This window comes from Rhinoderma darwinii, chromosome 2, assembly GCF_050947455.1.
Source record: "Rhinoderma darwinii isolate aRhiDar2 chromosome 2, aRhiDar2.hap1, whole genome shotgun sequence".
In the NCBI taxonomy this organism is placed as follows: Eukaryota; Metazoa; Chordata; class Amphibia; order Anura; family Rhinodermatidae; genus Rhinoderma; species Rhinoderma darwinii.
Window position 1 is genome coordinate 387,899,012 of NC_134688.1, and position 10,797 is coordinate 387,909,808.

At 39.9% G+C, this 10,797-nt stretch overlaps 1 protein-coding gene across 1 annotated transcript in view; it reads left to right on the plus strand.

The window, feature by feature from the left end:
* The window catches only part of PUDP (pseudouridine 5'-phosphatase), a 244,630-nt gene extending 240,816 nt beyond the window's left edge, over nucleotides 1-3,814 (plus strand). Inside the window, exon 4 of the mRNA XM_075850769.1 lies at nucleotides 3,557-3,814. Within this exon, the coding sequence (XP_075706884.1) occupies nucleotides 3,557-3,733 (177 nt within the window). The 3' untranslated portion in view covers nucleotides 3,734-3,814. The remainder of the gene's footprint in view (nucleotides 1-3,556) is intronic.
* Nucleotides 3,815-10,797: the final 6,983 nt, after the last annotated feature.

Sequence of the window (10,797 nt, forward strand, 5' to 3'; positions counted from 1 at the left end):
CAAAAAGCCGAACAGACACAAAGCGGCTGTCAGAAGTTTGTTAAACGTTTAGTTACACTTTAATAGAGGAAAAAAAGTTAGAACCACATTATATTTTGTGCAGTACAAAGAGCACAATTATGCGGAGACCTGGTGATTTTCATGGGACTGCATTATAAAAGTAATGCTGGGATAACTGCAGGAGTAGCAAGCGATTTTGGCTGTGACCATTTGCATGAATATGACTGTAGACAGTGAGCACAATGGGCAGCTTGCCCCTAGCTAAACACATTTGAAAAGAGCTATTGAAAGGTACATATTGTGAATAAAGAAAACACCTGACATTTAAATATATGTATAATGACACCATTTTCAAGTAAAGCGACTGTAGCTCCGTGATAGAAGTTTTACAATTGCTACTTATCCAAAAAAGTGGTTCTTCTTTATTTAGCTCATAAGGTGCAACGTTTCAGTCCTCACAATGGGACTTTTTTCAAGCATGTATGTATAATATACATATAAAACTGTGTATAATGTCATTTTATGCAACTTTTAAATAGGTTTTCGTGATTATTTTTTTTGTACTTTTTAAGATACGGCTTCTATGTACCTTGTATAAATAGAAGCTGTATCTCGCCGTCTAATCCAAATCCATCAGGTCAGGACTGATGGCTTTGGTGAACGTTGGCCCTGCGTGTCTGACACACAGGATCTAGCTGTTATCAATCACATTTAAGATCATGAACTGAAATGTGATGGATAACAAGTGGATCCCCCATGTCAGAGGCAGGCAGGACAAGCGTTCACCAAAGCAGTCGGTCCTGGAGACCTGATGGGTTTGGCTTACACCGCAAGATACAGCTTTTACGTACACAAGATACATAGAAGCTGTATTTCAAAAATGTATATTTATCTTTAATAAAAAAGTATTTTTACTGATGGGTAACCATGCTGAAAAAATCATAGAGCCTGCATACCTCCCAACTTTTGAATTTGGAAAAGAGGGACGTTTTAAGACACGCCCCTAACCACGCCCAATATCCCGCATAAAAACATAAAATCACGGCCAGATCCTTCTGCAAATAACACGCGCAAATTCTCACTGCGGATCTCTAGACTGTCTGGATATCACAGATATTATGGATCCGGTTATGTCATCTTTGTGTTACTTTTCCTATCTTGGGTATAACATTTGCTCATCACAGCGGCAGCAGCTGCAGGACAAACCAAAAGGCTGAGAACAATGAAAGTCAAGAGGGAGACCCTGTGGTTGATGACTTTTCGATTGACAGGTAGCCGAGTTACATGATGGGGATTTATTTTTTTCAGTTGTGTAACTCTGCTACCGGTCAATGGAAAAATCATCCACTAGAGCCCTCTTGTACATAGCGCCACACACAGCCCCCCTGTATATAGCTCCAGATACAGCCCCACTGTAGATAGCTCCAGAAACAGCCCCCCTGTACATAGCGTCAGATACAGCCCCCTGTACATAGCGCCACACACAACCCCCCTGTACATAGCGCCAGATACAGCCCCCCTGTACATAGCGCCACACACAGCACCCCTGTAGATAGCGCCAAAAATAGCCCCCCTGTAGATAGTGCCACACACCCCCCTGTAGATAGCGCCACACACAGCCCCCCAGTAGGTAGCGCAACACAACCCCCTTATACTTTGTGCCACAATGCTGCCAGAGCGGTAGAGGTAGCCGGCCCTACTGCTGCCACTCTCCGCTCTGCTATAACGTCACTCACCATCAGAAGAAGGCAGGAGTCTTGCAGCGTCGTTCTCACTGGTGTCGATGCCGGCCCGGGAGTGAACCAGTCCAGTCACCTGACCGGTGAGGTCAGATTTCAGGTCAGGTGACTGTACTGGTCCAGTCCCGTGCCGGCATCGATCCCAGTGAGTACACCGCCGCAAGACTCCTGCCTTCTTCTGATCGCTGCTGCAGTCAGCAGCGATCAGCTGTTTTGATGCAGCGCCCAGTGGGACATTTTGCAGACCGCCCGGGACGTCGGGACAGCGGTGAGAAACCGGGACTGTCCCGCCGGATCCTGGACGGTTGGGAGGTATGGAACCTGTTCTATTCTTATCAGTAATTACGGCAAGGACTCTCCCATAGAAGTCTATGGGAGCTTCCGTAAATATGTACGGCTACTGATGTGCATCCATAAACTGTCCGTATATAAGGAAGCTCTGTTAGGCAACATATTGATGACATCATTTGCAACCTCCCTCTTTTTGTAAGGATCCGTATATACGGATGGAATACGGATGCAATACGGACCATATTTACGGACACCCTTCCGTATATACAGATGAAATACGGATGCCTACTGATCCGTATTTACGGACATTATTTCTGGATAGATAAAAATATTGTCGTGTGCATGGGGCCTTAGTGTGTGTAAACCAAAACCAGGAGTGAATCCAGAACATGGGAAAGGTGCAAATCTTTCCTTTATGGTGCGCTCACACGTGGCATACCCGCATTGTATTGCAGTGGAAAACTTTACAAAGTATGTCTATGAGAAAAATATCCTGCAATGCAAGAACTAGGGAAATCTCTCTGCATTGCGGAATATTTTTCCATAGGCATACATTACAAATATGCGTGAGTGCACACAGTTTTTCTCTGTGTAGGTGCCACTCCCGGCTTTGGTTCGCAAACACTGACCTGACCTAAATACTGCTGTGTAAAAGTTGCCAAAACAGAAAGAGGATAGATGTACACACAACCGTAGTGTTTTTTTTTTACTGTCAGCAAATAACAGATCTGTAGTCATCCACAAGTTATCCACATATCTGGCACGCTGTCCGCAAATACGGTCCGTAGTGCACCTGTATTTACGGATCCGCAAAAAAAATAGGGAGGCTACAAATGATGTCACAAACATCTCCCAACCCCTTGAAAGGGTCACCTAATCGCTCAAGCGCCATTTTCTTGGAAAATCCCCTACCATCGCATAGCAACGCTTCTGCAATTACGAACGGCTACCGATGCAACTCCGTAGCCGTCCACAATTTTGCACGTGCCCATAGTCTTCTATGGGTCGGTCTGTCCTGCAATTGCGGACAAGAATAGGACATGTTCTATATTTTGCAGATCATTTTTACGGCCCGGATACACATCCCTAAATGTAGGGAAAGGTGTTCGTGGCCTGAATGGGTCCACAGTTTATCCGTAATTACGGATCCGTAATTATGGATAAAAACTAAGGTCGTGTGCATGGGGTCTAATAAAACAAAATATAATTCATTATCTGTGTTGTCCAAATTTGTAATAATCTATAAATCATTAAGAGAAAATATACTTGTTTTTTTTTTCATGTATCCAGAGTTCATTTTATTCAATAATGTCAGAGTTGATTGCAAGTATATAAAATTTTATATTAAAGATTGTCTGTGGTTAAAAACAGTACAACCTAGTGGTGTGGGGAAGAGGGTCAGAAAGAAACATCAAATATTTAACCCTGGTTAGTCCAGAGAATGGTAAAAAAAAAATGAGTTCTGTGTGTCTGTTATCTAATGTACAGTAATTGGACTATAACATTATAATTGCTTTTTTTTTCAGTGCCTTGTATTTGAAGATGCCCCAAATGGAGTTGAAGCCGCACTTGCAGCTGGAATGCGGGTGGTAATGGTTCCAGATGAAAATCTAAATCGGGATCTTACAAAGAGAGCAACATTTGTCCTTAACTCTCTGGAGGACTTTCAACCAGAATTATTTGGTTTGCCACCTTATGAATAGAGCTGTCAATACAAATTGGTTGTAACGTGATGTTTAAAAATAATTTAAAATTATCATTTAAAGTAATGCATTTAAATAAATGTATCAATCTCATTGTTTTTCAGAATTTTTTTTAAACGTTCCACAGAATAACTGAATATAATAAAAATAAATGTGGTTTACAGTGAGAAAATTTTGATGTAATGAAAGTATTCTGAAAACATACTGTATTCCACCCAAAAATAATATTTATTATACAGGAGGCAAGTACCTAAAAACAGGAGACTGCTGCCTCCTGAAGTGTCGTCAAAGATTGCGGCAGCGGATTTGCCATTCCTGCAATCACATCATTATACAGTAGTCTCGCAATTACGCAAGACTGGAGACAAAAAATAATTCCTGCGGCATAGAAGATGGACGTAGGTGGCTGTCTCAGATTCTGTGAGGATATCCACACACAAATTAATTCTTTCAGAAGAAGAAGATTATAATACAAAAGGATATGCATGGTGCCTGAATGGGCCATGCAAGGAGCGGCCAGCATAAAGCTGCATTCGTTTTCTGTGGGGGTATTCCTACAGAAAGTGATGCTATTTGTGAAGGAAGGTAAAGGAAGTTTATACTATCTTCACAGTTCAGATATGGGACACATTTCTGGAAATTAAATGGTCACTATGACTTTTCAACAATCATTACATAAATGAATAGTACAAGTCTATATAAGATAATTTGTAATAGATCTTATTAGAGGAAAATGCCTCTTTCTCCACTTATAAGGCTCTCCCTCTTTACTGTTAACTCGCACTGAATTTACTACTTTTTCCGTCTCCTTAAGACAAGATGGATTATCAGTTCGTTGAAGGAACAGGTTACAATTGCCATAAAAGTCTATGGAGGTAGGAGGAAGCAGGAGCAGAGTGAGAGAGATGCATGGAGACACAGAAACAGAGGTGCTGCTGCAGCTTCTAGTAAGTGTTATATCTCACCCCAGTGCTGGATTCACAGCTATACTGCTCATTACTGCTGTGTAATCTTCTCCATGCTGCTGCTTCTATATATGTGATAGATATAGGACAGCAGAATTCTCCTCTTGTCTATGTTCAGTGTATAGAAAAAAAGATAGCAGCAAGGCTCCACCAACTAGCTCAGAGAAAATTAAGAATTAGAGATACAGATATAGCCATCTTTATCTTGACTCTTAGCGCATTAAATACACAGTGTCAAGAAGCTTTTACTTGAAATTTTCAATGACTTGCATGGCTTTTGTAGTGTAATATCAAGCTGCAGCAAGTTATCAGAGTCAAGATGCTCTGATATGAGAAGAGTTGACTAATTAAAATTTGTGACCATGCATTAAGGGTACAATTTTCCTCACAGATATCATAAACAGCGTGTTTACGGGATCATGGTCAGCCCTCAAAAAATAGGGCTAATTTTACTGATTCCTTGACCACAGCAGAGGGGGCTAAGACATTTAACTTTCCTTAGGAATTTAAGGATAGTCTCTGCTTTTCTGAGAGAAATTGGGAGTACTGTAAGTGACTGATCCCAAGTGTACATCCTCCTCTCAGAGATAAAATAAAGTTATTTCAAAATTTCTAGAAGATGCTCTCTTTTAAACCGCTCTCTTATAAACGTGCAATTGATATCTCCTGTGAAGTAGGTAAGTTGCGCAGGTAGAAATTCATTCCACCAAAGTGAAGCAGGAGGTCTTAGTCCCCATATTGATATATCAGTTAATTAATAAAGATTGCTGATGCAGCTGGTCGAATATTAGGCATTCAATGCTGAGCAAAAAGACAATGCATCTGCTGGAAGGGCGATACAGTACTATTATCTTTTAAAAAAGCCCTCCCAGAGGCTGCTAATATACCTGTTTATTTAATGGAACAGGCATTTCATTCTGTTTTTCCAATATCTGTAGAGCAAAATCGTTAACTGATCTAGCTCTGCAAGTTCATAAACCTCCCTGATATTAAATTCTTGGACCTCTGTGGTCCAGATTTTATCCAAAAGGTCAAAGACTGTTATAGGACTTGCAAGGCCTTTTCTGATATAAAAAAGTTCAGTCCTGTGTGAATATCGGAGACATTTGATATTATACGATAGGCGAAAAGGAGAAGTTTTCCAGTCTTAAAATATCGATGGCCTATCCTCAGAAGGTAAGAGCGTTTGGCTTATCCAACGTCCCATATACATTCTCAAGACTGATGGAAGCATTGTTCTCATATTTCTGTTCAAAAGGAGTTTCTTGCTTTGTTTACTTATATGACCTTATTGTCATTTATCCAAACCCGGGGACTTTATCAGGTCAAAGTGAGATGGTGACGTCCAGCTTAGGGGCAACTTTATTATTATAAATAAAGAGAAATCAGTATTTCAGCCATTACACTCACTAATGTTTGCTGGTATTATTTCATAATATCTTCCTTTATGAACTTTCTGGACAAATTGGATAGACATTCAGCAATACATGATCAAGATCTACAATTAACGGGTTAATAGGGAAGATAAAATCCTTCTAGCCAGTTTCCAAATAACTCCTCTATGGTACAGACACATGCAGCTTTGTTTATTGAATCTCTTGAGTCAAGGTCTAAGTTGAAACAAGCTAATTCCCCCTTCCTCATACAGTAGTCGTGAAATTACACTAAAACTTACTGTTGCAACTCTTTTCATATTATAATGCACAGATTTGACCATCATGACAGATATTTCTCTGTCACCCTGGGGAGTTTTCTTAACCTGTAAGCCTATATGGGAAAATGGTCCCAGATAAAAACCTGTCTACATATGATTCTCCTTGAGATGAAAGCAGCCAGATTAGCTCTACAGAACTTGGTTCCACTTCTTCACTGTCAGTATGTTATGGTCCAGAGGAACAATATAACTGGGGTGGCATAGATATACTGTATGGAGATAATGAAAGCGAGGACTCTCTGGGCTGCCTTAGAAATATGGTCCTAGGCCCTCAGTAACAGGATAGACCTGAAGGCATGCTATGTCTTGGGTCAAGTGAACAAGTTTGTGGACTCTCTATCTAAGCAAAACATGTCCTGCCAATGTAAAGTCTAAAACGATCTCTGTTTCAGAAAAGCTCTCCTTCCCTGGGTCAGATAAACACAGGTTTTTTACACTACAGTAACTTCACCCCATACTCATTAGTAAGTGTTTTAGCAATATGTATGTCTAGAATCCTACTGAAGATCTAGAACGAACATATAGAATGTCTGGTTCTAGTATATATTCACTAATGCACTGGTATTCTTGGTATCCAAAATCCTGTCAAATAGCTATATGTCCAGATTCCCATATGGACTAATGGGGCCAGCTTTCTGAACCCAGAGACCTACTCTCGTTACTTCTAATTTATTTTTGTAGATAGCAGTCCATGTAGGCTGTTCTCAGTCCTGGACCTGTACTTCTCTCAAGTAAAAAGTGGATTAATTAATTGGTTGCTTCACCCACACTCACAGGTTTGCAATAACGCCATTATTAAAGAATTTTTCATAGGCTAATACATAACCAAGGAAATTTGAAACACCCTATAAAACTATTAGGTTCTTCAGAGTTTATGTCCTGTAAACTTATTTTAGGGGATTGAATTTACTACTTGAAAGCCAATAGTCAGTTTAACATCATTGTTCATGACTTAACTAATAATGATATTGATCTACGTTTTTGCATGGCGCAGATGTTTTGGTTAATTTTGCCGAGATGCTCCTTTAAGTGGAATATTGATCCGTTTACGACACATTTAAGTTTATTTAAACATTTGTCTATCATACTGAGGAAATTGATGGTGACGTTAACTTGACTTATCTCCATGACCACACGGTCAGGAAAGGGAAATCTTTCTTTGACAATTAAAGATGAGTTATGGTTTACACTTAAAGCCACACTTAAAGGCTTTCCGTATTGCCCTTCAGGGTGATATTGTAACATAACATTTAGATGCTTCCCAGTGGATTTAGACCTAGACCAAATTAAGGGAACTCTTCCTTTACTGGTGGTTTACACACTTCAGGCGTATCTGGATAAGGCAGTTAAGAGGAAATACTGTAACACTAACCTCTTTATTATTTATAGCCTGTTTTAAAAGTAGCTGGAACTAATAAAATTAGACACTGGATTCCTGTGACATAAAACCGCAGGCATTAATATTGAAAAATGTTAAGATCATGCTTGGAGTAGGGTACCTTCTTCTAATGGCACTAAGAAGGGCTTTCCCTTAAATACCATCTTTAGAGACGCTAAATAGTTTACTTACATAGAAAACCTTCTCCAAACATTTTTACTGCCGTTTTGAGGTCAAAGTTCGTTTAAATTTGGATGGCTATTGCACGGATTGAGTTTTCACTGTAAGATACAGCTTCTATGTATCCAGGATACATAGAAGCTGTATCTGAAAAAAGTAAAAAAAAAAAAAAAAAATTATTAAAACTAATTACAAAGTTGCACTAAACACTGAAATACAATGTGTTAGTAAGAAAAAGTCTTCAAAGGTTTACATAGACTTTAAGTTTTATTAAAACTTTTAGTTCTTTATCCACAAAAAAATTATAAAAAATATGTGTATGTTTATATATATATATATATAATCAGAAAAATAAATGGCGACAGCACACTGCGAACACTAATGCTACCTAAGCCACTAAATATAAATAAAGATGCATTACTGCTAAATCTACTTACAAATAGGGAGGTTCTTAGTGCACATTTTGATCAAAAAGTGTTTGCCCACCTGCCAGGACAAGGCGACCTCTGTAAGGTGGGGACCTACTCTGCACATACAGCCAGAACTGGTATATGTGTATATATATACACAGTTAGGTCCAGAATTATTTGGACAGTGACATAAGTTTTGGCATTTTAGCTGTTTCCCAGACATATTGAATAAACAGTTATATAATTAATATGGGCTTAAAGAGGCTCTGTCACCACATTATAAGTGGCCTATCTCCTACATAAGGAGATGGGCGCTATAATGCAGAGGACAGTAATGCTTTTTATTTAATAAAACGATCTGTTTTCACCAATTTATTAGCGATTTTAGATTTATGCTAATGAGTTGCTTAATGCCCAAGTGGGCGTATTTTTACTTTAGACCAAGTGGGCATTGTACAGAGGAGTGTATGACGCTGACCAATCAGCGTCATGCACTCCTCTCCATTCATTTAGGCAGCGCATAGGGATCCTGCTAGATCCTTATGTGCTGTCTTAAACTAACACATTAACAATACTGAAGTATTTAGACAGTGAATAGACATTCCACGGGATGTCTATTCACAATCCCTGCACTTCGTTACTTTGTCTGTGGTAGTTACAGCAGAGGAAGCGTAATCTCGCGAGATTACGCGGTAAATGACAGGTTACAGCGAGATTACGCTTTGCTCTGCTGTAACTACCACAAAAACAGTAACGAAGTACACAGATTGTGAATAGACATCCCGTGGAATGTCTATTCACTGCCTAAACACTTCAGTATCGTTAATGTGTTAGTATAAGACAGCACATAAGGATCTAGCAGGATCCCTATGCGCTGCCTAAATGAATGGAGAGGAGTGCATGATGCGGATTGGTCAGCGTCATACACTCCTCTCTACAATGCCCACTTGGTCTAAAGTAAAAATATGCCCACTTGGGCATTAAGCAACTCATTAGCATAAATCTAAAATCGCTAATAAAGTGGTGAAAATAGATAGTTTTATTAAATAAAAAGCACTGCTGTCATCTATATTATAGCGCCGATCTCCTTATGTAGGAAACAGGGCACTTATAATGTGGTGACAGAGCCTCTTTAAAGTGCAGACTCTCAGTTTTAATTTGAGGGTATTTACATCCTAATTTGAGGAAGCGTTTAGGAAATTCAGATCTTTAATATGTAGCTGCCTCTTTTTCAAGGGACCAAATAAATGTAATTGGACATTTATCGCAAAAGCTTTTTAATGGGCTGCATGGGCTATTCCTTCGTTAATCCATCATCAATTAAGCAGGTAAAAGGTCTGGAGTTGATTCCAGGTGTGGCATTTGCATTTGGAAGCTATTGCTTTGAACCCACAACATGAGGTCAAAGGAGCTCTCGATTCAAGTGAAACAGACCATTGTTAGGCTGAAAAATATTAAAGAGGCTCTGTCACCAGATTTTGCAACCCCTATCTGCTATTGCAGCAGATCGGCGCTGCAATGTAGATTACAGTAACGTTTTTATTTTTAAAAAACGAGCATTTGTGGCCAAGTTATGAGCATTTTTGTATTTATGCAAATGAGGCTTGCAAAAGTCCAACTGGGCGTGTTGAAAAGTAAAAGTACAACTGGGCGTGTATTATGTGCGTACATCGGGGCGTGTTTACTACTTTTACTAGCTGGGCTTTCTGACGAGAAGTATCATCCACTTCTCTTCAGAATGCCCAGCTTCTGGCAGTGCAGACACAGCCATGTTCTCGAGAGATCACGCTGTGACGTCACTTCCCCAGGTCCTGCATCGTGTCAGACGAGCGAGGACACATCGGCACCAGAGGCTACAGATGATTCTGCAGCAGCATCGGCGTTTGCAGGTAAATCGATGTAGCTACTTACCTGCAAACGCTGATGCTGCTGCAGAATCAACTGTAGCCTCTGGTGACGATGTGGCCGACACGATGCAGGACCTGTGAGTGACGTCACAGATCTGCACTGCCAGAAGCTGGGCGTTCTGAAGAGAAGTGGATGATACTTCTCATCAGAACGCCCAGCTAGTAAAAGTAGTAAACACGCCCCGATGTACGCACATAATACACGCCCAGTTGTACTTTTACTTTTCAACACGCCCAGTTGTACTTTTGCAAGCCTCATTTGCATAAATACAAAAATGGCCATAACTTGGCCAAAAATGCTCGTTTTTTAAAAATAAAAACGTTACTGTAATCTACATTGCAGCGCCTATCTGCTGCAATAGCAGATAGGGGTTGCAAAATCTGGTGACAGAGCCTCTTTAAGAAATCCATCAGAGAGATAGCACAAATGTTAGGAGTGGCCTAATCAACAGTTTGGTACATTCTTGAAAAAAAAAAAACGCACTTGTGATCTCGTGAACTCCAAAAGGC